The following is a 25,586-nucleotide window of genomic DNA, read 5'->3' on the forward strand; positions in this document are numbered from 1 at the left end:
ATTTAATTACAGTTTGGATTTTAACCCTTTAAAGGCCAGTATGTTTGCATAGCTCCACTGTTTTGTTTTGTTTTGTTTTAACAACTTCAGCCTGAAATATAAATATAAACTATTAAGTAGAGTTTTGGGACTTTAACCCTTGAAAGAAGAGGGACACCAGCTGAGGTGGAGCAGAGGCTGAAAATGGACAGACTGGTCTTGGCATATAAGCTTCCCACATGGTGCTGCCAGCTCTTCTATTTTTTCCCATGCAAAAGTCACACTGCTCTTACATTTGCTGATGAGAGGGGCTTGTAGCAGCACCCTGCAGATTTTAATTGATTAATTGTTTGACTTGTAAACATCCATCTTCACACTCATAGTGCCATCTCCAAAACAACTGCTCCTGCATTACTGCTCATATTTCTAACTATAGGCGCAGTGCAGTCACATAACAGGCGTGATAACAAGGCTGCTGAAAGTTTCAAAGAAAAAAAGTTGCCTACCACAACACTGGAAATCCTACTTGTAAAAAGCTAAACATAAAATAAAGTTAATTGGGAATGTTTACACAGTTCTCCATATTATTGACTGTTACATAAAGTGTTATTAAACCTTATTGGCAATTTATTACTCAGTACCATCCTCATAGGTCCTTCATAAAAGGTGATAAAGTTTGACTGATACAATGTAACTGTCACATCTGGGCTGTGACTAAATGCATAATTAAATTGAATTGTTTTCAATTATTTTATTTGAAACTACAATAATTATATTTAGCTATGAACACTTAAAGATAGTTACACTAATAATAAAGGGGGAACAAGTCACTCCTTGAAAGAGTGTATTTATTATGTAAGATTGGAAAATATTGTTTACCCATAAAATTATGAAGAAGTTACGCAGTACTCCTGTAAGTACTTACAGACTAATTCCCTGTAAAATACCTAAGTTATGCAATACTTTTTTAATTACTCATGCGTGACATAACATTGCTTACACATGACTTAAAATTACCTACAGTATCATTATTTCTTTGTTTCCTGTAAAAACGTGACTTGTTACTCCCTTAGTGTATCTGCCTTTAAGTATTTGCATCTAAATATAATTCCATGTCACATTATTGAAAATTCCACACAGTTACAGGGGAATTCACATCCTGGCCATATTAAGTGTTATCGTAACCTCTATATCCATAATCTTCTCTGGTGATCTGATTAACCTTATTTGAAATGAAGAAATCAGTTATATAAAATTGCAGGTTGAGCAAATATTGTGTTGGGCCGTAGTGACGTCACGGGGGTCTGTTTTAGTACTTTTTCAAGCTGAGCCTCCTAAAAAACACAAATGATCAACTGCATAACCTCGTGTAGCAGTGCTTGATTGTGCTGGAGTGGATGTGTCTGCGTGGGGTAAAAACACAGAGTCTTTACATGGTTTCCAGCAGAGTCCAATAAAAGTGGAAGTGACCTGCGGCTCCTTTTTTTCCCCACCACCTTGTCTTTCTAGTTCAATTACAATCTGACAAACTCATTTCCAAACACCTACAATCTGAATATTCCTGCTTCTCGGGCTGTGCGGTGTTAAAAACAGAAGGTGGCGCCTGTTTGATGTATGATATTTTCTTCACTTGAAGTGGGCCTGAACGACTAAACAAAAAGACAGCGATAATAAAATCCTCCAGGACTGTGCGTCAAAAGGCTTTACGAGCACAATAACCGAGCACACTGCCAGGATCCCCTCTGTAGCGAACTGACTGGGAGTGTTTGGGGTGCTAGACTGTGCACAGGCGTGGCAGTGGGCTGGTCCTGGCTCACTGAGCGATGAAAAAAAAACAACACAGCAGGGTCGGTTGACTTGGTATCAGCTGAGGCCCTGAAACACTCTGACAAAGGAGCCAGTCCACACAGATTTGTTGCAATTAACTCCTTCACTCTGAGGACGTCTTCAGGCTGTGGGTGTGCCGCACCCACTCAGCAGACACGCTCCCGAGGATGCGCTGAGGTGAGTAGCCCACACTGCTGATATTTACGTGTAGTTATCCACGGAGAAAAGACTGGGTGTAGTGCGGGGTTCTCCCTGACGCGTGCATGAGCGTTGTGTGCGCATTTCTCTGACGATGCCTGCCTGAACTACTTCATGTTTAAGCTGCTGGTGTTGCGCGTCCAACTCTGTTTTTGCACAATGAAATTAAGAGGCCCACGCCGCATGCAGCTTTCACGCACATTCCCCCCTCCTGTAAATGATCTCCGCAGCCAGGCTCGGTGGGTGTGAGGCTGTCTGTTAACAGAGTCTGTGATGGCAGCGCCTCTCTGCTACTTTAGCCACACCGCGTCTGCTTGTCGTTGCTTTCCCTGCGCTGTGTTTCGCTCGCTAGCTGTGCTCGGCCTTTATTCGGACTGTAGTTGGGTTTAAATGTGCCTTTGCTCGTTTGGCTCACTGAGGGGGGTGGTGTAGTGTTGTGCTACCGTCGCTGGTCTCTGCCTTTTTGCAGGAGGCCATTACCGGAACCTCCGCGCTGCTGGTGCTGATGCTGCAGTGCTTCCGAATGTTGCTAGGCAGCCATGGGGAGCGCGCGCGGTTTGCAGGCGGAAGAAAGGCTGATGCTAAAGAAGGGGAAAACTCGGAAAACAGTTTTGTACGTTAACGTTGACGTTTACATTCCTGTGTTCTGCATGCACTGCTCTGGATCAATTGGCCTGTACGCATCTCCCCCCTCCCCGCCATGTGACACATCTGTTTTTTTTTCCTTTTTTTTAATCTCCCCCAGCACAATGGCAGGCCGTGACTGTGGGGTAGCGCTCAGACACAGTAGTCAGACTTCAGCGATACTGAAAAAAGAAATAGCTGTAAAAACAATGGCTTGCACACTGTACCCTGTTCAAGAGAAATCATAGCATTTATCTGGGGATTTTGTTTATCATTTATCCATCTATCGAATAAGACACTGTTGTGGTTATAATGAACCAAAGCACCTTAAAATTTAACTGTATTGTAAGCTGTATGTGGAGATTGTTTGAATTTGGAAAGATAAATAGTTTTTCTTTTTCTCTAATAAAGCAGTGGTCAGGACAAATAGAACAAAATAGATGTGAAATAGTTGTGATGAGGAATTATGATGATGTAATTCACTATGTAAGTTAGAAAAATGTTCAAAAGCATGATTCTTTTTTATTTAAAAATGTTTTTTTGTGTGTTTTGTTTAGTTATTTGTTCTTGAACTCCAGATGCAGAGGGATAGCTACTTAGCATATGCTATGTAAAAAGTGTAAGTGCAATGAACTTCAGACACCATTTCAGCCTGTAACTTGTGTTCATCTTGTTTAATTCAGTAATTTGTTGACAGTATGTATTTAAAAGAGCAGTTTGGTGGTGGTTGTAATTGAAAAAGACAAAAAAACTGTTAATCACCGAAACTGGAGCTTATTTTATACGATATTGGCAAGTGGGAATTTTGTTGTTTGAATTTAAATTGAAACAACTTAAAGAGCATAATGTGCTCATGCCCAACTCCTTACTTTTTATTCTTAGACTCAATTAGCATATGCTGAATTTTTTAATTCATGCATTATCATCCGTCCATTATCACACAAAGAATATTCAATAACTGCAGGATTCAGTAATACTGTAATTAACGTAGTTCACTCCATTTCTTGTGTGTGTCTTCAGCTGCTGGTCTCATGTGCTGAAATGCTTTCTGTGTTGATGTTTTGTCAAGTTGGAGCCAAATTTCCCATTAGAGGCAGCAGAGACATAACTGTCCTACAGAGAATTTGCAAAACTTATTATACCTCTACATCAATCTTGCATAAATGCACTTTTATTTACTGCACACTGCATTTCTACAAGACACTCTTGTGTCAAATGTTTAATATTAATGTGTCCAATCTAAAGTGTAAAATCTCACTGCTACATGTTAGCAAATTGGAGTCAACTAAACTCTGTTTATTTGTTTTTTACCCAGTCCAGCTGATGTCTTTTCACCAATATTTTTTTTATGTGTGTTTGTGTATACAACAATTATGTGCACAATATATTTTAACATACATCAATAATATCAACACTTAGCAGCAAATCAGGACTAAAATATGGACAGGTGTCAATTAAACATTTTGTTTCATCTCAGGCTTTTATCCCTGAGTTACCTCAAATTCATCTGAAGTGCATCTGTAGTAGTCCGCCTTTTACCTCAGCTGCCAATATGCCTCCACCTCTATTTACTACAGAGGAGGCTGTAAAACCTTGTGACAGGAGTACAAATCGATGAGTCGATGAAGCTCAGTTGTGTCTAATGGCAGTGATACTGAGGTGAGTTGTTGAGGACATGCTGAACTTTTCTGTCAGTAAGTGCTGCTGTTTTGCTGATGTTAGCCTCTGTTAGCTGCTGTTAGCCAGCATTAGTGAAACCGTCTTTTGAGGTGCCACTAACGTTGATGGATTTAAAAACTTAGTGGCCAGCTGTCCAGAGACAGGAGAGTTGCATGTCCACACTGCTGATAATAACTGCAACAATATTAGGAAAAAATAAACATGTTTATGCATATTTTTATGTGTTAGGAGATGAGGCTTGAGTTGTGGAGGATGAGGTGGTGAAAGAGAAGTCAGTGGTGGAGAGGGAGAGATGATGAAGAGCTAAATGCACAAAAGTTAAATGGTCATATATAGTTTCTTTAAATTAAAAGTATTCACAAGGCGTTTTATGCCTACTCAAATCAGATTGCTATGCTTTGGTATGACCTTAAATCAGCCACTCGTGCTTGGAAATCCTCCAACGTGGCTGAATTACAAGAATCCTGCAAAGAAGAGTGGGCAAGACTTCCTCCACAGTGATGTGAAAGACTCATTATTAGTTATCACAAACGCTTGATAACAATTCCAAGGGTGATACAACCAGCTATTAGGGTTAGGGGGCAATTACTTTTTCACACAGACAGTTAGGTTTGGATAGCTTTTATCCCTTAATAAATGAAATCATTTAAAAAGTGGATTTTGCATTCACTTGTGTTTATGTAATTATAAAATTGCTTTAATGATTTGAAAGATATAAATGTGATAAATATGCAAAACCTAAGAAATCAGCAACAGGGCAAGTACTTTTTCACAGCACTGCACATGCAAATTGTGATGGAGGACATTAAAACGCAATGACTGACCACAATTATTCAGTTCCACCACCAAAATCTGTTCTGATTTATTGAAGGAATGCTGGTTTGGATTTGCTGAAAAGGTGTGAAATGAACTAAATGGAAGGGAAGCCAAAGAAAATGGATCCAGCAATGCAAAATGTTGAGTCAGTGCTCTCTGCCTCTGTGCTGCTGGATGTGAATGCTCAGACACAATGACTTAAAACCACTCGATGATAGCTTTGTCTGCTGCAAATCTAACCCTCAAATGTGGAAAATGATGCACTACAAGCTCCGTGTCTAAAGAGAAATGCGTGTTTAGTTTCCAGGGTTTGATTTTAAGGATAAACATTGAAAAAAATCCTTAAAAAAGCAGAACGAGATTCACTTAAAATGATTGTTTCCTGTCTGATTTCACCGTTTGGTTCGAAAGTACTGATTCAGCTGTAGAACTCAGGAAGTCGTCTTGAGCTTTTGTGAAACAAAAGTGAGGTGATGATGCAGCATGTTCAGCCATCACAGGGAGACTAATGATAGGGGGTGGAGGCAGTGATGGAAGGCCAGCAGCCAGAAGTCCATGTCTCCCTTTTAGTCATTAGGATCCTCCCTGGAGAGAGCAGCTTTCTGTCTGGTGCCTGTCAGCAGCTGGGCCCCCTCTGCCCCCTGAGACAGAGAAACACACACACCATGCTCTGGTAGGGAAAGGAGAGAGCTGCTGCCGTTGGTGAAACACGAGCGCCAAAAGCATTAAAACAAACCCATCTATGTGAATAGATGTAGATTTAAAGCAGCAGTGTAGCTTGCATATAATATAACACAGTGTGTGTGTGTGTGTTTGGGGGAGGGGCTTAATTCTTCAGGGACCGGCTGATGTTTTTGCACAGCTGATGTTGGGATAAGTGCACAGTTTATTCAGAAACTCCATTAAAGGTTTAGTTGTCTGCTGCAGCGAGGTGCAGTAATGCACACGTGTCTGCTGCCACTTTCTCTCGTACCTTCAGAGGATGAGAGTGCATCTCAGCTGAGGTTACACAAACAGTGGCATTGCAGTAATGCACCTAATCGAGTAAGTAAGTAATGAAGACAGTTAGTGAGTGGTAGCATTGGAGGGAGGGTGTGGTGTGTGCGGGACCTTATCTGCTCCCTGCAGCAGAGTGTGTTTGAGTGAGGGAGTGGCCAGCTCTTTTCTGAAGATCCTTACGGTAACTCTTTTACTCTTTCTCCAATTACCGAGCCATATCGCATGCTAACTTCCTCTTAGTGGTTCTGCATGTGAGCTCTTACTGCTAATGCTGCATTTTCTATAGCTCTGCACTTCCACCGGCCAGGGCCCCGAGGAATACGGCATCCTTAATGCCAGGGTAGGTTTTTCATCTTAATGCTCCCATTTGAACGTGCAAGGACGCCGAGGCTTAATGCGCAGGCCGGCTCGTTGTTTATTTATCTGCTGTGAAGCAGGATGCTGAAAAACACAGAGGTATTTAGAGCTGAATTGAATTGTACTTAAATGAGCGTGCTGAATGAAGACACAATTGTACTTTAATGTTCGATCGCGTTTGCTTGATCTCTTCAGTGTCTCTCTGGGCTGGTGTGAGCAGAGCTCCTGAAGCTTAAGCTTTAAAAGTTTTTCCTCTCATTTGCATATTTACTTACACTTCCTTGGCTGAGCTGTGATAGGGGTGTCTTTTTAAGCTGAAAAGGATTATGGCTGCTGCTTTAGAATGATATGAGTAGAATATTAAGAATAGGTTATTAAACTTATTTTCATATACTTCTTGGAGTGTATTGTAACTATTTATTATTCTCCTACTGTACTTTTTAAATCACATCTGCACATCCTGATTGGACTGTCCGTTCTTCCTGCTGGGTGTGAACAGAAAGTGAAAGGTGGAAACTTGTTTTCCATTTAAAAAAATTTAAAAAAAAACAAAACACCACAGCAGAGCAGCAGTCCTGCTGTAAGGAAGGGCTTGTCCATGATGTGCCTTCTGATTGTTTTTAAACTAAATTCAGGATATTATGTTGTCAAATACGCCTTTTCCCTACATATCATTAAAAATTAAATTGAAAATGGTTTACATAAGCTTAAGAGCGCAAACTCTCAATTCATCTGCGCTTAGTTTGAATGTCTGGGGACATGTGTGTGTGACTTTTGCAAGCATACTTACCGGGCCACGCCTGGATGGAACGTCTGGATGCTCAGTGGTCTTTCCCAGACTGCACACTTAATTACACTTAATTTAAAAAAAAAAGAGGAAAAGAAAACAAAGACTGATTTTAAGTTTAAATATTTTTTGTATGAACTGTTGTGCTACCTTGTGTCATTATTTACAGGGGAGGCGATCCTTTCACAGATTTTAGCCCTAACATCTGTTGATGATATTTGGCTGACTCACAGATTTCCCCATACTCTCCACACATGGTCTATTGGTATCAGCATCGATAAAAATATCAACCAGTGTTATTATTATTAAATATTGGTATTGGTCTTACCAATATTTGTCGCTCTCTGCTAATAAGCAGAGTCATGCTGCATTTTGGAGTGAGAGAAGAGAGCAAACCAGTTTTTTTGTTTTGTTTTTGTGGCTACAATTTACAAAGGTCTACTATACACATCATGCGCAGACAATCTGTAACTCCTGAGCCAAACAGTGGACTCAGCTATGTCGGTTTTTAATGCGCAATGCTTGGGTCAAGCACAGGTAGAGAACAACTGACAAAGATGGAGGCAAGAGGGAGAATCCAAAAAAAACAACCCAAAATCCCAACATGCCAGAAAGCTTGACAAAATGCTGAGACAATCTGTGAGGGATCGAAGGGAGGATGTATACATCCTGGGTGTGTCATAAGCTGATGGGAGAGAGGTGTGGCTGAAAATTGGTGAGAAAAAAGCAAAGGACTCATGTAGACTTAGCTTAGGTGAGTAATTTCAAAATAAAACAGGAAATTGATGAACTGAGACCACAATCGATAAGTTATTGTGTTGAAAACAGACACAATTTGGGGCGATGGTTTCACACTAACTTGTGCTGGTTAAACTTGTGTGTGTGCTTGTCTCCTCCACACAGAGTGGACCAGAGAAAACAGTTTTTACCAAAATATGAGAACTAATCAACCGAACCTTTTCAAACTCTACAAAAGCAGGTTTTCAGTCAGTGCAAACATGCTGCCATGCAGTCATCCCAAATCCTGCCTGCATGTTGATGATGCTGTGCATCAATTAAATGTTCCAGTATGCTATAACTTTGCACTTCTCTGCTATTGGAGCAAGACACTGCCCCCCTCTGACAACAGATGCTCTCTGCTGGTAACTGAGAGTCTGCCTTCTGTATTGCCACAGACCTGGGTAATCACAGCAATACAACTGGATAAGCAGGTGCGAAGAGTTGGTAGGTGAGGGAACAGACATACAGAGATTTCTCAAATTAACTGATGTATCACAACAACAACACAGTTTGTGGCTCCAAGATATGCTAGTTTTTTTCCGCCCATAAATGCTTCACATCTGTACACAGTATACAGATGTGAAGCATTACTATACAGTCATCCTCTCGTCACACCCAACTGGTCACAGCAGCCGCCCCTCCCTCAGCCTGCTTCTGCTGGAGGTTCCTTCCCACTGTTGCAAAGTGCTCGTTCATAGGCGGTTGTTTGATTGTTAGCGTCTTTACCTTAGACTATAAAGCAGCTTGATGTGACTGTTGTTGTGATTTGATGCTATACGAGTAAAATTTAATAGGACTATCATTTACATCAGATTATTTTGCAGACCACTACACTACACCAAACCCCATGTGGTGCACTAGAGCTGGTGACATTCACAGTTTGTAAATCAGCAGAAACATTTACATCTCAATGATGTAAGTGAGTGTTACCTGACGGTTTGTAAGCACTTAAAAAGGCCACTGCGATTTACAATTTACAGTTTTTGTAATTAACTGCATTTTTTTTCTTTGCAGATCCACCCCTGGTTGTAAGACGCCCACTGCAAAATAGTAAAAGATGAGCAAGTCTCCCACCCCAAAGGGCACCCCGGTGCAGCGCAGTCCCAGTGATGGAGTCTCCGAGGGCCTCCAGTCTCCCCAGCACTCCACCCCCAGCATCGGGCCACAGCATAAGAAACGCATCTCCAGCCTCCTTCAGAGTCCAGTAAGACGTCTGCTCGCGTCTGATTTATTCTTTTTCTTTCCCCTCAGCCTCTCTTGCCCTCTCTCTCCTCTCTGGATGTGATTATCTCCTCACAGATGAATAAATCTGGTCTCAAATGCCATGTGACAGCTCGGGTTACAGCCAGTGCTGGACCTCCATGCTGAGTGATTGTGTGTGCTTCTGCATATGGAGTGAGAGTGACTATGAATTGCAAGGACAGATGCAATGAGGGTGACTCATTAAATATTTTCCCTCACCCTCACCCATGTAACGGACAAGTGTTTATAACGTTGTGATTGTGCTTAAAGCTCCTGTGAAATTGTTGCAGTTAGACGCTATTTCAAACACTTGCAGTGAGTTTTAGCTTGTGAGGAAAAAGGAGTCAATCCAGTATTCAAATGTTCAAACTGTACAAAAGGAAGTTCAAATAAACATTTTTATGAAGCTGAAAAGATTTTTAAGGCATGATCTGTGTATATGTCTTTGATAATATAGTCATTTATTATCTGTGTTTCTGCAGTCATTTAGAGAGGAGCTGGATGTGCTGATCCAGGAACAGATGAAGAAGGGTGGCAGCTCATCCAATCTATGGGCACTGAGGCAGCTGGCTGATTTCATGGCCTCACATGGCTCTCCGGCTTCCCTGCCCGTCTCCCCCTCAAGTATGTCTTCCACATCTTTTAGTAAACATTTATTCATCCTAGCTTCATGTACATAAACAGACAACATTAAAACTTTTCCGTGTGAAGTGTCTGATACGGATTGTCTCGTTACAGTAAGACCTGAGTGGTTAGGCTGTTCTTGTAGCATATACAGTGGGTAGTACCTACCAAAAGGAGTCCAAGGAAGGGCAAGGAAAGACTCCTGCGGTGGCCAAGGTTCAGTGATGCATGTGGAGAGTGAAAACCTTAATGGTAGCTATGATAGAAAGGTGTCAACAGAGTAATCCCTGCTCATACCTTCCCATGTCCAGGCTTAAAAGCATCTGTTGTGGGAAGGTGAACATTAGAAGAGAACAGTGGAAGAAGGTGGCCTGGTCTGCTGAATCACATTTCTTTCACATCATGTTCACTGATCTGGGAACGAGGTGGAAATAGAACACCTTGTGGGAAGCAGGTCAGGTCACTGATGAACATCCTATAAGGCGGCTACGTTCTTGATGGCGGTTGCCTTTCTCAGGATTTATCTTTCCGCGTGCCTTAAGGAGCACGACGAAGAGTTACAGTACTGATTTTGCCAGTGAATTGTAAATTTGCTGGTAAAAAAAGGCAGATCCATGATCTGTTTGCTGCTAACATTTTAATGAGACTGCAGGAGTTTCGTATTTCATGAAGAACCTTTCCAGAGTCAAAGGTGTAAGGTTACTGTTACATTTAGACGATTGTTCTTTTCCATTGAGCTACTTTTATTTGCTAGTAGCACGTGCTAGCACTATAAGCTAAGTATGCTATTGAATAGTTAAGTGTGCTATTTATTGTTCTAGGCTTGTCTTTTGTAATAGGGGTGGGTTTTTATAATCGATTTATCGATTAAAATCGATTCTGGCTTGGATAACGTAAAATTGATTCATTAAAATCCTGAATCGATTTTTTAACATAAATTTATTTTGCCCGAAATGCCAGAATCTCTGGTGAAACCTCACAAAATTTCAACAACCACCAAACAGCTAAGACAGTAAATGAGAGCAGGAACACGGATTCTGCACAAAGACTTAAACACACAGCGCAACCCGCGGATCAGAATCAGTTAGATGTCGCCTTTCTCACAGACGGGCTGAAAGCCGACAGCTCGCTGATTCTGATCTGTTGGCGGGTCCGCGCTTTGTGTTCACGCCCTTTATGCGCCGATTCTAAAGCTGTTAGTTTGATGTCTCTCCAAACAATATTGACCGAACCAGCAGCAAAAGAAGATCCAAACTATGCTTCACATAAACATCGTCATGTATTCACTCTTTTGCTTCGACCACGATGCACAGCTCTCTCTCTCTCTTCCCCCCCCCCCCTCTGTACTGTTTTCTGCATTATTCGCTTGCTTGTTACGCACAAGTCTACAGTTGTTTACAGCGCTGTCGGCCGACGTTTTTTCTTTTTCGTTTTATATACCTCCAAAAATAAAACCTAATTTCTGCCGTTCAATACTGAACAAATTTAAACTTTTTAAAATTATACAAAACGCTTAGCCGTGTCTCTAATAAAACCGCTGTAACTTCAGAGGTAACGTTCATATGTTGATTAATGGTTTTCTTTCGTTTTTGATGTACTGCAGAATATTTTTATAAAATCCCAGGCCAGGAAAATCGCCTTCATGTTTTTCTGTGTTTTATCCTCAGCTACTTTGACACAAAGGCATCTGCTGTGATGCTCACACCTTTGATAAAGTCTTGCGTGTGTCAGCTTCCTTTTTATAGATACAAAAATATGTAAATGTACTGATCTGAATTATAATATTTCTGACTGTCAAAATTTCCCAGATTCAAATCGGAGTGAATCGAATCGAATCGAATTAAATCGAATCGTGGATCGAATAGATTCGGGACCTTGTGAATCGGAATTGAATCGATTCTAGAAATCAGTGACGATACCCAGCCCTATTTTGTAATTCATTACTATCAGTTTGTCCTACAAGCTCCCTGGAAAGTGTTTAGTTGATCCAAAATGCTGCAGTGCGAGTACTGACAGGAACTAGAAAGAAAGAGCGTATTTCTCCCAGGTTGGTTTAATATGAGCATCCACGCTAAGTTGACTTTAAGGAAAAGAGCTAAATGAGATGTCATCTACCTATGTGGTGATGATGTTTTATTGAAACAATCTTTTGTGTGCAGACCATGAGCTTTACTGCCTCTTTTCTGACTGTCTGCTTTCTCTCTTCCTCCCACTCGCACAGACATGATGATGGTGACACCCATCAATGACCTGCATGGCTGGGAGCCTGGCAGCATGGTGAAGGGGGAGAGGTTGATGCGCTGCAAGCTGGCCAGCACACATCGCCTGTTCGACCTCTTTGGATGGGCCCAGATCGGCCGCACCTGTCTCACAGTCAGTTCTGCTGCCTTCTCACATTACATTCCTCACTTTAGCCTTATTTCTTTTAAGAAGCATTAATGGAAGCATGTGAAACATACTTATACACTGCCTTCCGGTAAGTTGAACAGGCTGATTAAGAGATTAGGTTGCAGATGTGCTTCTCATAAGTCGCTGAGTGATTTGACAGCAGTTTTAATCCATGGTATGACTTAGTTTCAGATATGAATAAAGGAAAAGCAATTATCTGTAGAGGATATTATCTGTGTGATTAAGTGCAAGTAAAATGAAGGAGATGGGCCATAGGAACTTGCAGGATAAACACACGGAGTAGAAAGAGGATCAAGGGAACTGGAATTTACCTGCTATATGTGTGAGTGAGACGATATAAATCTGTCTTTCTGTGCTGCATTTTCTTGATTTTTGATGTGTCAATAAAATCATAGACTGTATTCAAAAGATGGCCACCTACTTCTTAATGAATCTTGTTAATGAAACCTACACCTGAGTACTTTTGTTATCGTCATCTTAGTGGACCCGATGAAAGATTGGTGGACCAGCGTGAGAATCTGAGGGACAAATCGTAAAGCTTACCCTTAAGTCACCTTATTGTACTGCAGACAAAATAAAGTTAATTAAAATCGTTACAATAAAGTTGTATTCTAAAAGAAGCTAACGGTTCAAACCACAACCTCAGAAGTAAAGTTTTTACTGAGGTCAGAGAACAAAGGAGCTGAGGGCTATTTTCTTTAAAGGGAACCCCGGCTATTAACAGATGTTTGCGCTAAAATATGTACTGTGCTTTCAATAACATATATGTGGTATTAAAATACACCAAATGTTTTCCTTTTAAGCACATTTTATATCAAACCGATTTACCAGTAGGCCGCCATTGTTATTTACTTCTCAATGCACTCTGGGTAGTGACGTCATACGGTTGCACTGCATTGAGTTCACAGTTAGCAGCGCACTGGAAATGGCTTCTGTTCAACCTTTCCAGTTTGAACCAGAGCAAACCGAGAGAGAGAATGAGAATAGTCAACCAGCATTTAGTTTAGATGAAGATGAAACACATGCTCACACGAGGACGCGAGAGTGAGGGAAAACTACTGGTGTCTATGCGGCTGCTGCTTGCCAATGGCAGCGGCGACTGAGAGCGTTTGTTGTAAAGAGCAGCAGCTATCCATGGTATCGCATAACTGCATGATGAAAACATTAATAGAATTCTAATTTTTATTATAAAGTGAAATTACGATATCATTATTTTTACAGATTCTCCATGCAACACCAGTACACCTTTGAAGCCGTCGTGCCCCGACAGAATTTGTTTCCCCTGCGTCGGGAGCATACACGGGGCTTTCAAAATCATGGACTAACAGTATCCTACATTCATCATTTTTAGTTCATAAACACTTCTAATAATTACTAACTACTCCAGAAATTTTGGAGATGTTAGCTCTTTATACAGTAAAGTTACAGTGGGATACAAATAATATCAGGCTGATTCTACCACAGTTTGTTCCCCCTGTCCAAAGACTTATTGCTCCTGAAATTTTGGAGGTTTTAGCTCAGTACAGTTCTGTACAGTTACAGAAGGATACAAATAATGATCAGTCAAAATGTCATTGGTTTATTTAAATAATCCCATCCGTTGTTGTACCAAGGTCCCAACGCAGGGGAAACAAATTCTGTCGGGGATACATCATTTGGCATGACATTGGCAAGCAGCAGCCGCATAGACACCAGTAGATTTCCCTCACTCGCGCGTCCTCGTGTGACGGATTGTTTTCATCTTCATCTAAACTAAGTGCTGGTTGACTATTCTCATTCTCTCTCTCTGTTTGTTCTGGTTCAAACTGGAAAGGTTGAACAGAAGCCATTTCCAGTGCGCTGCTAACTGCGAACTCGATGTGGTGCAACCGTATGACGTCACTACCCAGAGTGCATTGAGAAGTAAATAACAATGGCGGCCTACTGGTAAATCGGTTTGATATAAAATGTGCTTAAAAGGAAAACATTTGGCGTATTTTAATACCACATATATGTTATTGAAACCACAGTACATATTTTAGCACAAACATGTCTTAATAGCCGGGGTTCCCTTTAAAGCCCAAAGTGTTTTTGCAACCAGGTGTCACCCCCTGGTGGCCATTAGAAAGAAAGCAGGTTATGTCCATCTTTTATATGCAGTCTGTGTATAAAAGTCAGTAGTGTAAGTTTTTTTTTCCCGCTCTCTCTCACTGACAGCTGCGTGTGAGTAAAGAACAGGAACACTTCCTTGTGCTTCCAGATGGACTGGCCTATAGTGAGGTGACTGGATCCAGTTTGGTGAGTCAGCAGCGACACATGTGACTGGGTTCTTCTGGCTCCATTGTTACTGATACAATGCTACTTTTGATTGTACTTCATTTGTTATATAATTAATGAGTGCTACAGTGGATGTCCAACTGAGATTAATGACTGAAATATTATTAATGAATAAGCATACACCAAAGTCAAAATGTCTGTCGATTTCCAGTAAATGCTCCTCATAGAGACTTTTCCTATATATTAAATCTCATGTTAAATCTCATGTCTCAATGTTTACATGCCATAGAACAATATGGTGATAATAATATGGTCATCCCAGAAATCTAAGATATCGTGCTACAAGCCTACATTGCTGTAAATGTCATGTAGGCTGTGCTTTACGACAGTCAATCAGAAATCTAACTGAGCAAAATAAGAGCACTGCAATCTCTCACTTAACTTCATTATCATTTTTACCCTCAGAACTAATATAAGAGTCTTCATGTTAAACAAACAGGCACAATTACATTGTATGTGAAGCCAGTGCTTTCAATGAAACTGAACAAACAACAACTTCCTGTTTTGTTTTATCTACTCTTTCCTCTTGTTCTCATCTGCCACTTAAATCATTCGGTCAGCATTTTTGATCTGACATCTGACCAAATCTCACATTTTTAAAATACAATTATTAGATTATAAACAGATAAAATGATTTATGCATCACTTGCTTGAAGGGGAAAGTGTGTTTTAGGGTCTGGCCACAAAAAGTTGTGCCTTGTGAAAAAAAAGGCTGTTGGCTATCTGTGGAGAGCCCTCTGCCTCAGCAGCCTGAGCCTGCAGACGAAGCTGTGGCTCAGTCATGACTCATTTGCTGCTACAGGCACAAGAAAATAACTCTTCCTCCTCCTCCTCCACTAATCATTGTTATCACCGCAGCCTTGATTTAAGTTCCGACTTATTGAAGTTGCTACCAACACACACTAACTGAAGAACAGAGCCATCACTCATGAGCAAAGGTATAAAAGTAAAAAGTGCACATCATTCATTCACCTACAGCTACATTTGTGACATATGCAACGTGTTATATTTTTTGCTCTATATGAATTCCACGTTATAGAAATATCTTAACAAGAAGCCTTACTGCTAAATGTGACCCTGTGATGGCGCTGTGCACTTTTACAGGTAAAGGTGAATATCCTGGGCGAAGTGGTGGAGAAGGGGAGCACCAACCTGGGAGTGGACACTGAAAAGTTCAGCCTGCACTCTGCCATCTACTCGGCCAGGCCAGATGTTCGCTGTCTGTTTCATCTCCACACACCGGCTACAGCAGCAGTGAGGCAGCTTTAGAGGACTCATGCAGACACAAAACAACTGAATTTTACTGTTTATTCCCTAAAATAATACGTTTTTTTTAGCACATTGTGACTTGAGTCTATCTCTAGGTTTCAGCTATGAAGTCTGGCCTCTTGCCACTGTCCCATGAGGCACTGCTGGTTGGGGACGTAGCCTACTATGACTACAATGGAGTTATGGAGGAGGAGGAGGACCGAGTGGAGTTACAGAAGAGCTTAGGACCTACCTGTAAGGTGAGCAGACTAAAAGAGTCAACACTGACAGTAAGACCCACATATCTTTGCTCAGTTCAGCAGCTGCTGCCCTCGTGCCTCCCACATGGGTTTCAGAGTGAGTGGAGAGAAGACGTAGGGTGATGTGGTCGTGCGCTGGATTAATTACTGGAGCTGCAGCCTGTCTCCCAGCTGAGATGATTTCATTCTTGTGGTAATATTTCTATTTTATGATACCTTTCAGGTTCTGGTGCTGAGGAATCATGGCATAGTGGCTCTGGGGGAGTCTGTGGAGGAGGCCTTCTACACCATCTACCACATCCAGGCTGCCTGCCAGATCCAGGTAACACACACACAAGCACACAGTACTGACAAACAGCTGACACACTGGAGATGGAGTGTGTGGCTATGTGAGGGGGAAAATGAAGTATCATGTATTTCAGCCAGTAGCTCTGCACTGCAGTATAAAACACTACAGGTATGTTAGCACGTGATAAAGCAATTCTGCAGTAATCCTACAGGAGCAGCAGTGAAGCCTGAAGGGAAGCAGATATGTGACTGTAAGGTGTTCAGTCAGGGTTTTTGTAAAACACTGCTGAGCTTGATTAAATCTAAATCATAGACCATGTCATATATAAAATTCAGGGTGTAGCCACCCTGATGCCACCCCTTCTGTACTCCTTACCTTAATATATCTGTGGAGTTATTGTGAGGAACACAAAACAAACTTAACTTACATTTACCTACAACAGGCGCTACCTATGGTCCTGATTTTGGCCTCTGCTTTTGCCTCCACTGCCTACTGGATGTCTATTTCTGTTGGCTGTGCAGGCAGTTGTCATAGCACCCAGCCAGAGCCAACAGGGACTCCTGAAGTGCATGCTTCGATCACCGGTGCGTTGCTCAGCACAGCAACAGAGCATAATGCATGGTTTAAGTCTCTGCAGCATTTCAGCAGTGGCACAAATACCTCAGCTTATTTTCCTGGGTGAAAAAAAGCTTTTTAAGACAGTCAATCAAAGCAGCTGTGCAGTTTGGGAGTTATTGAGATGCTTTTAGCCTCAAGTGGCCGCTGCAGGAACTGCAGTTCCTGGAACTTTGAATTTGCTTCCTTTTCAACCACAGAAGTTGCTGGGATGTGTGTGCATGTGTGCAGAGCAGACCTATGCTAGAAACATAGAAATTGCACTTTTGTCTTCGACTTTTTATTGTCAGGTGTCGGCGTTGTGTTGTGCTGGAGGAGAACAGAACCTGATTATGCTGGACCGCACCATCCACAAACCCACTCCAGCCGGCACGGTCGGCTGGGCTGGCTCCACCTTCGGCCCTCTGCATAAGAGCCGCGTTGGGGAGCATGAGTTTGAAGCCCTCATGAGAACTCTGGATAACCTGGTAAACAAGAATCACCCTGAACAGACACGTGTTTCACAATCAGCTCACTGATATTTTTTATTGAACATCAGAATTAGCTGCACATGTAAAATTCTGCACGCATGTTTTGTGGGTTTTACTGTATATTAGACTGTCTGACTTGTACAGAGCAGAAAAAAAATATGAACGATCTACGTGCATGTATGCAAGGATGTGCCCAAGTTTCTTAAAGATAGAAGACTAAAACGTGACATTTCCACTAGTATTCAGTCCCTTCTGCACCTTTGAACTTCTTCCTCATGTTATTTTTTCAGGGCTACCGCACTGGCTATGCGTACCGCTTCCCTGTACTTCTAGAGCGAACGCGAACACGGAGGGAGGTGGAGGTACCGGCGACCGTCACGGCCTTCCACCAGTTTGATGACGATGGCGACCACCCAGCACTGAGGCAGCATCCTTTTGCCCAGCGCCAGCAGCAGGAGAGGACCCGATGGCTCAACACCCCCAACACGTACCAGAAAGTCAGCCAGGAGCAAGCCAGCCCGGGACATCAGCGCACCACTGTGAGGCTCGTTTTAAGTTACTGCGATTGTCTTTAAAACAGTCGTCTTTCCTACTAACTGTGCAATACGACATGTCCTATAACTTGCAGCTGGTGCGTTTGAAATACTGTGGAGGATAGAAACTGATTTCAGAGCCCTGGATGTAGAGAGATGAGAAATAATATTTACTGGATATAAGTCTTGGGCGTCCCTTCGAGGCTTCACCTCAGCACAGTGACACAGATCTATTTACTTATCCAATCAGAGGCTAGCAGCCTTACCCTGCTGTAATGCTCAGTGATTCCCTTTAAGCAACAGTAAAGCCGGTTAGAGGGCAGAGCATGTGAGATGGTTCAAAGCAGAGGTGGACTAGGGCTGCCACGATTAGTCGACTATTAAAATCGTCGACGACTGATTTAATAGTCGACACTTCGTTTGAAGCTTTGTAAGATCACAAAAGACGCAGGAATAAGTAGTAGGATTTAAGAGTGTAATAACGGACTGAAACAGAAGATGGCAGCACTGCATGTACAAGGATGCCAGCTGCCGTTAAACCCCGAAGAAGAAGAAGCAGCGTCCCAGAATTCATAGCGCGGCCCAGAGCAGTTGCCAACAATGGCGGCAGCTAGTTAGTTTATATTACTCTTATTATTCTTTCTGGGTCACAAAATAAACGTTTAACATATTTTCAGGCGAGAATGTAGCTGTGTTAACCTCAAACATCCGCTCAGTTTATCAAGACACCACAAAAGCGCCCCGACATTTTTGGAGACGTCTGTTACCCACTAGCTCGATAGCTAGCCGGGGGCAAGGCTCACTAGAGCCGTGAGAACACCGGACTCCCGGCAAATCGTTTTCAAACCCACCGCTGTCTTTCGCTACTCAGGTTAAATATGATATATAAGTCACTTAGATAACTTAAAAATGTTATTGTTTGGCTTTCTTTAGTATTTTATTTGTTCCTGAGTAAATCGGTTTGGCTGAGAAATAAAGTTATAGTTTTTACACAGCTGAATAAACGTCAAGCAGACAGCTGATCATCAGAAGTGTGAGATGCTCGAGAATTTACTCCGGTGTCCCGTTATATTTTAGATAGCAAGGAGCAGACGGCTGAGTTTATTAAACTTCACTGAAACAACCTGCAGATTTCATTCAAATGTAATAAACTTATCATCTTGTCTCTATTTTTAGTTAGCACATACCTCAAACACTGTAAGCTAATGATAGTTATAGATAGATATAGATGCTGCTGGTGCAATAAGCTGTAAGTTTTACGTCCAGTGGATGATGATCTGATTAGTCGACTAATCGCAAAAATAATCGGTGACTTGTCGATTATCAAAATAATCGTTTGTGGCAGCCCTAAGGTGGACACAGGAACAGAATAACACAACTCCCCATCTTTTCTGCTATACATCTTATTTGCATTACACAAGGCAAGCTGAGCATTTTCCTGTGACTCATATGGAGGCGGATGTAGACAGTGGAGCCGCTGTTTATGTTTCCAGATACCTCAAGGGAAGGATTAAGCAGAGCTGCAAATGACGAGTCTCTTAAAGATAAAAACAATAGGAGAGCGGCTGTCTTACATCAGGGGGAGGAGCTTGGCTGTGCATCTGTGTTTTCTCTCCTCCTAAGCACCTCCCGCCATCCTTGCTCTCTGCATTGCAGGGGGAAACCCACCAACTCATTTATGACGGTGACAGTGCAGAGTCTGCCCTCTGGTGGCAAAATACGCACTGTGTCACAGATTGGGTATAAATACTTTAAGGATTTCAAAAATGGTTTAAAATGCCTCAGAAAAAAGAAAAAAAAAAGAAAAAACTCCCACAATAATAACAAGATGTGAACAACAGGTGAATACTGAATTAGATGATGTTGTGTTGTTGGTTTTCTTCGCCTTAGTGGTTGAAGACAGAAGAGATGACACAAGCTGGCAGCACAGCCATCAAGATAGAGAACCCAAACCAGTTTGTGCCTCTGTTCACCAATCCCCAAGAGGTGATCGAGACCCGAAATAAGGTAACGCTTCTTTGCTTTTGGCTCGTTCTGTTTCCCCAGTGTCCATATTCCCTTCGGTGTACTGTCTCGTGAAACAAAAACAGTTTACAGAACGGCTTTTCTGTCCTCAGATTCGACAGCAGAATCGTCAGGACATGAAAACAGCCGGACCGCAGTCGCAAGTCCTCGCCAGTGTTATAACAGAAGATAGTCCTCCGGTAGTTTGCAGTCTCTCTCTCCATTACAACTCACTTTTATTTCTTACAGGTTAATCTTCTGAGGTAAAAGCTGTAATTTTGTGCTTCTGCTTGTCTATTAGTCCCCTGTCAGTCCACCTAAAGTCCCACCAGAGCCAGAACCTCCAAACCCCTTTAATGAGCTGACGGACCAGGAGCTGGAGGAGTACCGCAAGGAGGTGCAGAGGAAGCAGGATGGAGGAACCAATGGTACTCTGCTTAGCTTCTAACACACAGCATGTCTAATAAGCTAACACTAATTGTCAAATAAGTGTATATTTAAGTAATATTACAGTTAAATATCGTGACAGACCAGAGAGCCAAAAGTATGCAGACACTTGAACACTTATAAGTGATAGCTGAATATCTTATTCCATGTTAACCACAAGTGTTAACGATAAGTAACAGTCAAATATCTTTTCTGAACTGAGTGTTTTTGTCATATTTCAGACCTGCTCTTAGAACTAAATGACTTGGTTTCCATCAGAAGTTAATGAGGGTGGTCTCTGCTTATGCAGCTACCCTCGGAAAAACCCAAAACTATTCTAATGTCCATCAAACCACATCTTTATTGATATCTACCGAGGTATTAAAACAGAAAAATTAAGAGTAGAGGGGAGGTCGTCACATATTGTCTTCATTGTAGTGCAACAACTATTTGGGGAAGGCTAGCATGTGTCGTAACGTATCTGCATAGAATTGCTGAGCGTAAGGGAGGTCGGGCGCTCGGTAGCTTGTGATGATCCATTTTTTGAAGAGAGTTAGCTTGAGCTAGTTAACTAACTTAACAGGCTGGTTCTCGGCCTGTCAGCTACCTGTTTAGCATGTTAGCTTGGTTTTGAACTAAACTCACATTTATACTTGTAACAATTGCCCAATGGCAGCCCACTGCTTCACTGAGTGAATGGGTTAAATGCAGAGAGGGATCAATAAAGTATACATTATTATTATTATTATTATTATTATTATTATTATTATTACTGTTCATATAAAAGTAGAGGCTGGAATTTGGTTAGGAAAATTAAAAATGTTTCCTATGCAAAATATTGAGCATATCAGTGATGAGCTAAAAACCAAAGCTAGCAGCAGAAACAGAGTAAAATACATTTCATGTTATTCTTTTAATAAAGATCATTTTTCTATTATTTTAGCTTCCTAAACTGACCCAGCACCATTTACTGCTATTGCCATAAAAAATGTCTGCATATGTTTGGGAACATGGTGTAACAAAAATGGCTAATTATGCTACTGCTCACCTTCACACGTTATTCTAACCTTCTCATAGATGCTGTGTGTAGCATTTAAAAATTCAAATAAATTGTTGCAGGTGCTTTTTAAAAGCATCTGTCGGCTGCTCCCTCATTCACAATGGGCTCGCCACAGCAGGCAGCTCCACATTTGGCTGATTTTTACACAACTCCCGACATGCTACACACAGCAGCTTTAAGCAAACTCACTTGTGACTGTGGTCTAAACTGTGTTCACTAACCTTCTGCACAGCTGTCCCCTCACTGTCCCTCACTGCTTGTGTTATTCTTGTTTATGTGCGTGCTGTGTAAGTAGAGGAGGAGGTGGCAAATGATAAGGAGTCTTCCCCCACTACGTCCCCCACAAAGGGCCCTCCTCCCAGCCACCCTCCTCTCTCAGGTGAGGCTCGGCAGAGTGCTGCCTGCCAGCCTGGCTCACCTCACATACTCTCCATCTGACTGACAGCTTTGCTCCAGATCTTACATGTGTGACTGATGATGTGCTGCTTCTATCCTCCCATGCTTCAGATACTCACTGACAGCCGTGCTACTCCTCCTCTCCTCGTATCCAGCAGATACTAACTGTGTGCGCTTTAAGCGCACATTTGGTAGATCTGAGTCAGATCCGCATTCACACAAAGTCTGCCTGTTGATTGTTGTCTTTTATTTTTCTATAAAGGTGATACTGAGAGTGACAGTCAGTGGGCTAATCCCAAAAAAGAAAGTTCCATAAAGTTCCTGCATGTTCACCAGCAGGTGGCACTTTATCAAAAAGTCAACCTTTTGCACTCTGCTCTGTTCCAACTCAGCATTTTTCATTAAGACTTTACTAAGATAGCTTTGTGTATCCATTTGCACGGTTCAAAATAAACTTTTTTATCTTGTAAATGGGCCGGGCACCTCCTCAGTACATTCTATGTATAAATAACTATTTTAGCTGTTTTAACATCTTTATACTAATCAAATAGAAAGATTAAACAGCAGGTGGGTGAGGCTGTGTTCCTGAGATTGACTATATTAGGAATATTAGCTCTTAGTTACATCATACAGAGTCAAAAGTAGGAAATCTGACACTAAGGGTTTAGAGGATAACTGGCTGAGAACCAGTACAACCTCATTATCTTAACCCTTGGCCATCTTTAATATGAGCATCATCCAGTGAAATGATATATGTATGACAGAAAAATAGAAATTAGCTAATAAACTTTGTATGTATTTGTGAACGTGTGTGTGTGACCTTCCCTAAGCCCCTTTTTTAGTAAGTAGTCTGTTACACTTTCATTTAAAGCTAATATGTGTGCAGCATTAGTAAGGATGAGAAAAACATCAACATTAACAGGCAGTGAGGTGATTTATGAGGTGAAGATACTTTCACTCCCATCAAAGTCTCATGAATCACCAGTTTAAAAGTCAGAACACAGAGTGGTGATGAGAACCTAGATGAGCTCTGAAACCCCAAGTGGCCAAATGCAGGAAGGTCTCCACAACTGTAGGGGTTCCTGTTCAGACCCAAAGCCCAGGAGGGACATTTGCTGGCAAAACTTGGGTCACTCAAAGTGGCACAAGATGGCCCAGCCCCACACCACCCCCACAAAACTACAAGAGGTGCCCACTCCTTCCCTGAGGGACAGTAATGTATTTCATTTGGAAACATTCTTCCAATTGAAATATATTAATTTCAAGGTTTTACTGTGTGTAACAAAAAAAGCATGTTTGTGACTCTTACATTTTGTCATGTGTTGTGGACTACAAACATTATTCACAGTGCGTTCTGTGGATTGATCACTGTGTAGGTCTGTAGGAGTAACACAGGCTGTCGTCGCTGTGTCACAGCTCTCTGTCATAAAAGACATTTTGACTTTACTTTAGCAAACTGGTTCAGGTATATTTTGCTACAGATTCAGTGAATTAAAACAGTAATAAAGGTGCACTCAGCTGTGCCCTGGAAAAATGTCTAATAGTAAATTGATTGCAGATTTTATAATGTTGTTAATTAAGTCAAAATGTCTGACTCGCTTCTAGTTTGATCCACATGTGTCACATTTCAGCCCTTTGTAGTGACATCCATTTGTTTGTGTACCTGTTGTGTCTGCTGTGCTGTCTCCTTCTGTGTCTGTCTGTCCTTTTCTGTGTCACTCTACACTCGCTCACCTCTGGCGCTTTGGTCTTGTCTCGCTAGTAAGTACAGAGCACCCACTGCTCATTAAGCAAGCATGTTCATCTGCAGCAGCATGTCGCTTTGCAGCTCCACCCAGCTTTAAGGTTTTTATCTGGCTGCTGAATATATTTACTTTTGTGTTTGTTTGTTTTTCACCGATACTCGGAGCAGAGGAGACAAAGACCGACTCTCCGGCCATTCAGAACGGAGGCGAGGAGGAGAAGCAGACGACAGAGGAATTAGAGAAAGGGATGAAGGCCCTTTCAACCAACGACACCTCCACGCCCGCCGCCCCGCCCGCCAAACCGCAGGGCGGCACCCCGGAGGGCTCACCCTCCAAGTCTCCGTCCAAGAAGAAAAAGAAGTTCAAGCCTCCGTCGTTCCTCAAAAAGAGCAAGAAGCAGAAAGAGAAGGCAGAGACCTGAGACGTTCGGAGTCGTGTGGCAGAACCTCGGTGAAATACTACAGTGAAATATTTCCTAGTGTATGACGGAGTAGCACGTGGAGTCGACCACATCAGATGTATTTAAAGAGCCATTTAGGATGTCATTCACAGATATGGTGTACTCAAATGACACATACTTTACTGTACCACTCACATATGATATATGTGGTGACTCATCTTAAGGAAGTTAAAAAACAAAACACTGGTGATTATTTTCACATAATATTTGACCCAGGTGGGATACTTTGACGCACTTCTCGTCACACGCAGTTTCTGTATTACCCACGTCTTATTTTTTAGCCTCGCCGCGCTATTGCTCCATCGTTCCACTCCACTGTACAGGCATTCACATTTTCATTTCTAAAACTGAGGTTACTACTGTGATCAGACTTTTTTTTTTTTTAAATAAATCCACAATTTTGCAAGACACAAACGCCCCAATGAGTTATGCACTCCTCATCCATGTATAGGCATAATGACACATAGATTGACATCCTAGCACGTTTGCGTTTGTTCATTATCATAGTCATCTTCTAGTCACCATTTGGTTCTAAGTATCAGATAGATGTTGCAGGTATAGTATGTGAGCACAGGTGCAGTACAATGTAGAAATATGCTGATAGCTACTGATCGCGCTCTGCTGAACGCTGGTTTGGTGTTAAAACAGCAGGGACAAGAATGGGAAGACGAAGCTGGGCGAGCACGCGAGGTCTCGCGACGAGCTGCTGCGAACGCTTTGATCGAAGCCAAAGGGATGACGCATAAACAATTTGTTGCTTGTCGGTGCAGTCTGTAAGCCAGTAAACAGAAGGTACTAAACATTCCACTTTTTGTCGTTTTCTTTTTAAATGTGCAGAATACCTCTCAACAGTAACGACTTTCTGTTTGAACTAGTAGCTGACGCTGACGTGTGATGTTTGCTCATGGTCTTAATTTATTTTATATTAGAATGTATAAGTGAGTGTTGCAAGGTTACCATGTATCAGTCATTAAAGGTTGAGTTTGATTTAAAATCACATTTTTTTTTTGTCTCTGTTTCTTTCTCTGCTTAAATTTTCTTCCTCCTTCCCATACAACCTTGAGGTAAGGATACCTCAAAAGTATGATTGCAAAAGCATTTACATGCTGGATGATGGAACTGAATTCAAAGTCAGCCAAATACCCAAGACAGCCACTGCTATTAATTTAAAAGCTAATGCACACGATCTGTTTAAATGCTGCTGCTGCTTCTTTCAGCTGCTACCTTTGGAGGTCGCCACAGCAGATCATCTGGCTCCATCTCACCCTGTCCCTAGCATCTTCTTCTGTCACACCAGTCCTCTGCATGTACTTCTTAACTAAATCCACAAATCTTCTTTGTGGTCTTCCTCTTTTCCTAGATAACCCTATCTCCAAGATCCTTTGCCCAGTATATCTATCGCTATCCATCTTCGGCACATGCCAAAACCATTTCAGCCTTGA

At 41.8% G+C, this 25,586-nt stretch overlaps 1 protein-coding gene across 5 annotated transcripts; it reads left to right on the forward strand.

Annotated features, from left to right (window-relative positions):
* The first annotated feature begins 1,625 nt into the window (after positions 1-1,625).
* Positions 1,626-25,143, forward strand: add2 (adducin 2 (beta)). 5 transcript variants are annotated; one of them, XM_087848941.1, is made up of 15 exons: positions 1,626-1,983; positions 9,062-9,251; positions 9,772-9,913; positions 12,135-12,286; positions 14,519-14,599; positions 15,743-15,892; positions 16,003-16,146; positions 16,370-16,468; positions 17,341-17,517; positions 17,811-18,059; positions 19,944-20,060; positions 20,171-20,257; positions 20,359-20,485; positions 21,839-21,922; positions 23,852-25,143. In XM_087848941.1, exons 2-15 carry the CDS (start codon positions 9,105-9,107, stop codon positions 24,103-24,105), a joined length of 2,010 nt encoding a protein of 669 aa, XP_087705067.1. In that variant the 5' UTR covers positions 1,626-1,983; positions 9,062-9,104; the 3' UTR covers positions 24,106-25,143. The 5 variants fall into 5 exon arrangements, with proteins under 5 accessions (XP_087705067.1, XP_006797541.2, XP_087705070.1 ...); XM_087848944.1 differs by lacking the exon at positions 1,626-1,983 and adding an exon at positions 2,599-2,617; XM_087848942.1 differs by lacking the exon at positions 1,626-1,983 and adding an exon at positions 6,258-6,463.
* The last annotated feature ends 443 nt before the right edge of the window (positions 25,144-25,586 follow it).

The sequence above is a fragment of the Neolamprologus brichardi genome, chromosome 12 (genome assembly GCF_056152115.1).
Source record: "Neolamprologus brichardi isolate AB-2024 chromosome 12, ASM5615211v1, whole genome shotgun sequence".
Lineage (NCBI taxonomy): Eukaryota > Metazoa > Chordata > Actinopteri > Cichliformes > Cichlidae > Neolamprologus > Neolamprologus brichardi.

Bases quoted from the DNA above. Each gene is read 5' to 3' on its own strand.
- add2 (XM_087848941.1), top strand. From the start codon at position 9,105: ATGAGCAAGTCTCCCACCCCAAAGGGCACCCCGGTGCAGCGCAGTCCC. The intron at 15,893-16,002 runs GTGAGGCAGCTT...GTCTATCTCTAG, and splicing joins ACACACCGGCTACAGCAGCA to GTTTCAGCTATGAAGTCTGG. The intron at 16,147-16,369 runs GTGAGCAGACTA...GATACCTTTCAG, and splicing joins GCTTAGGACCTACCTGTAAG to GTTCTGGTGCTGAGGAATCA.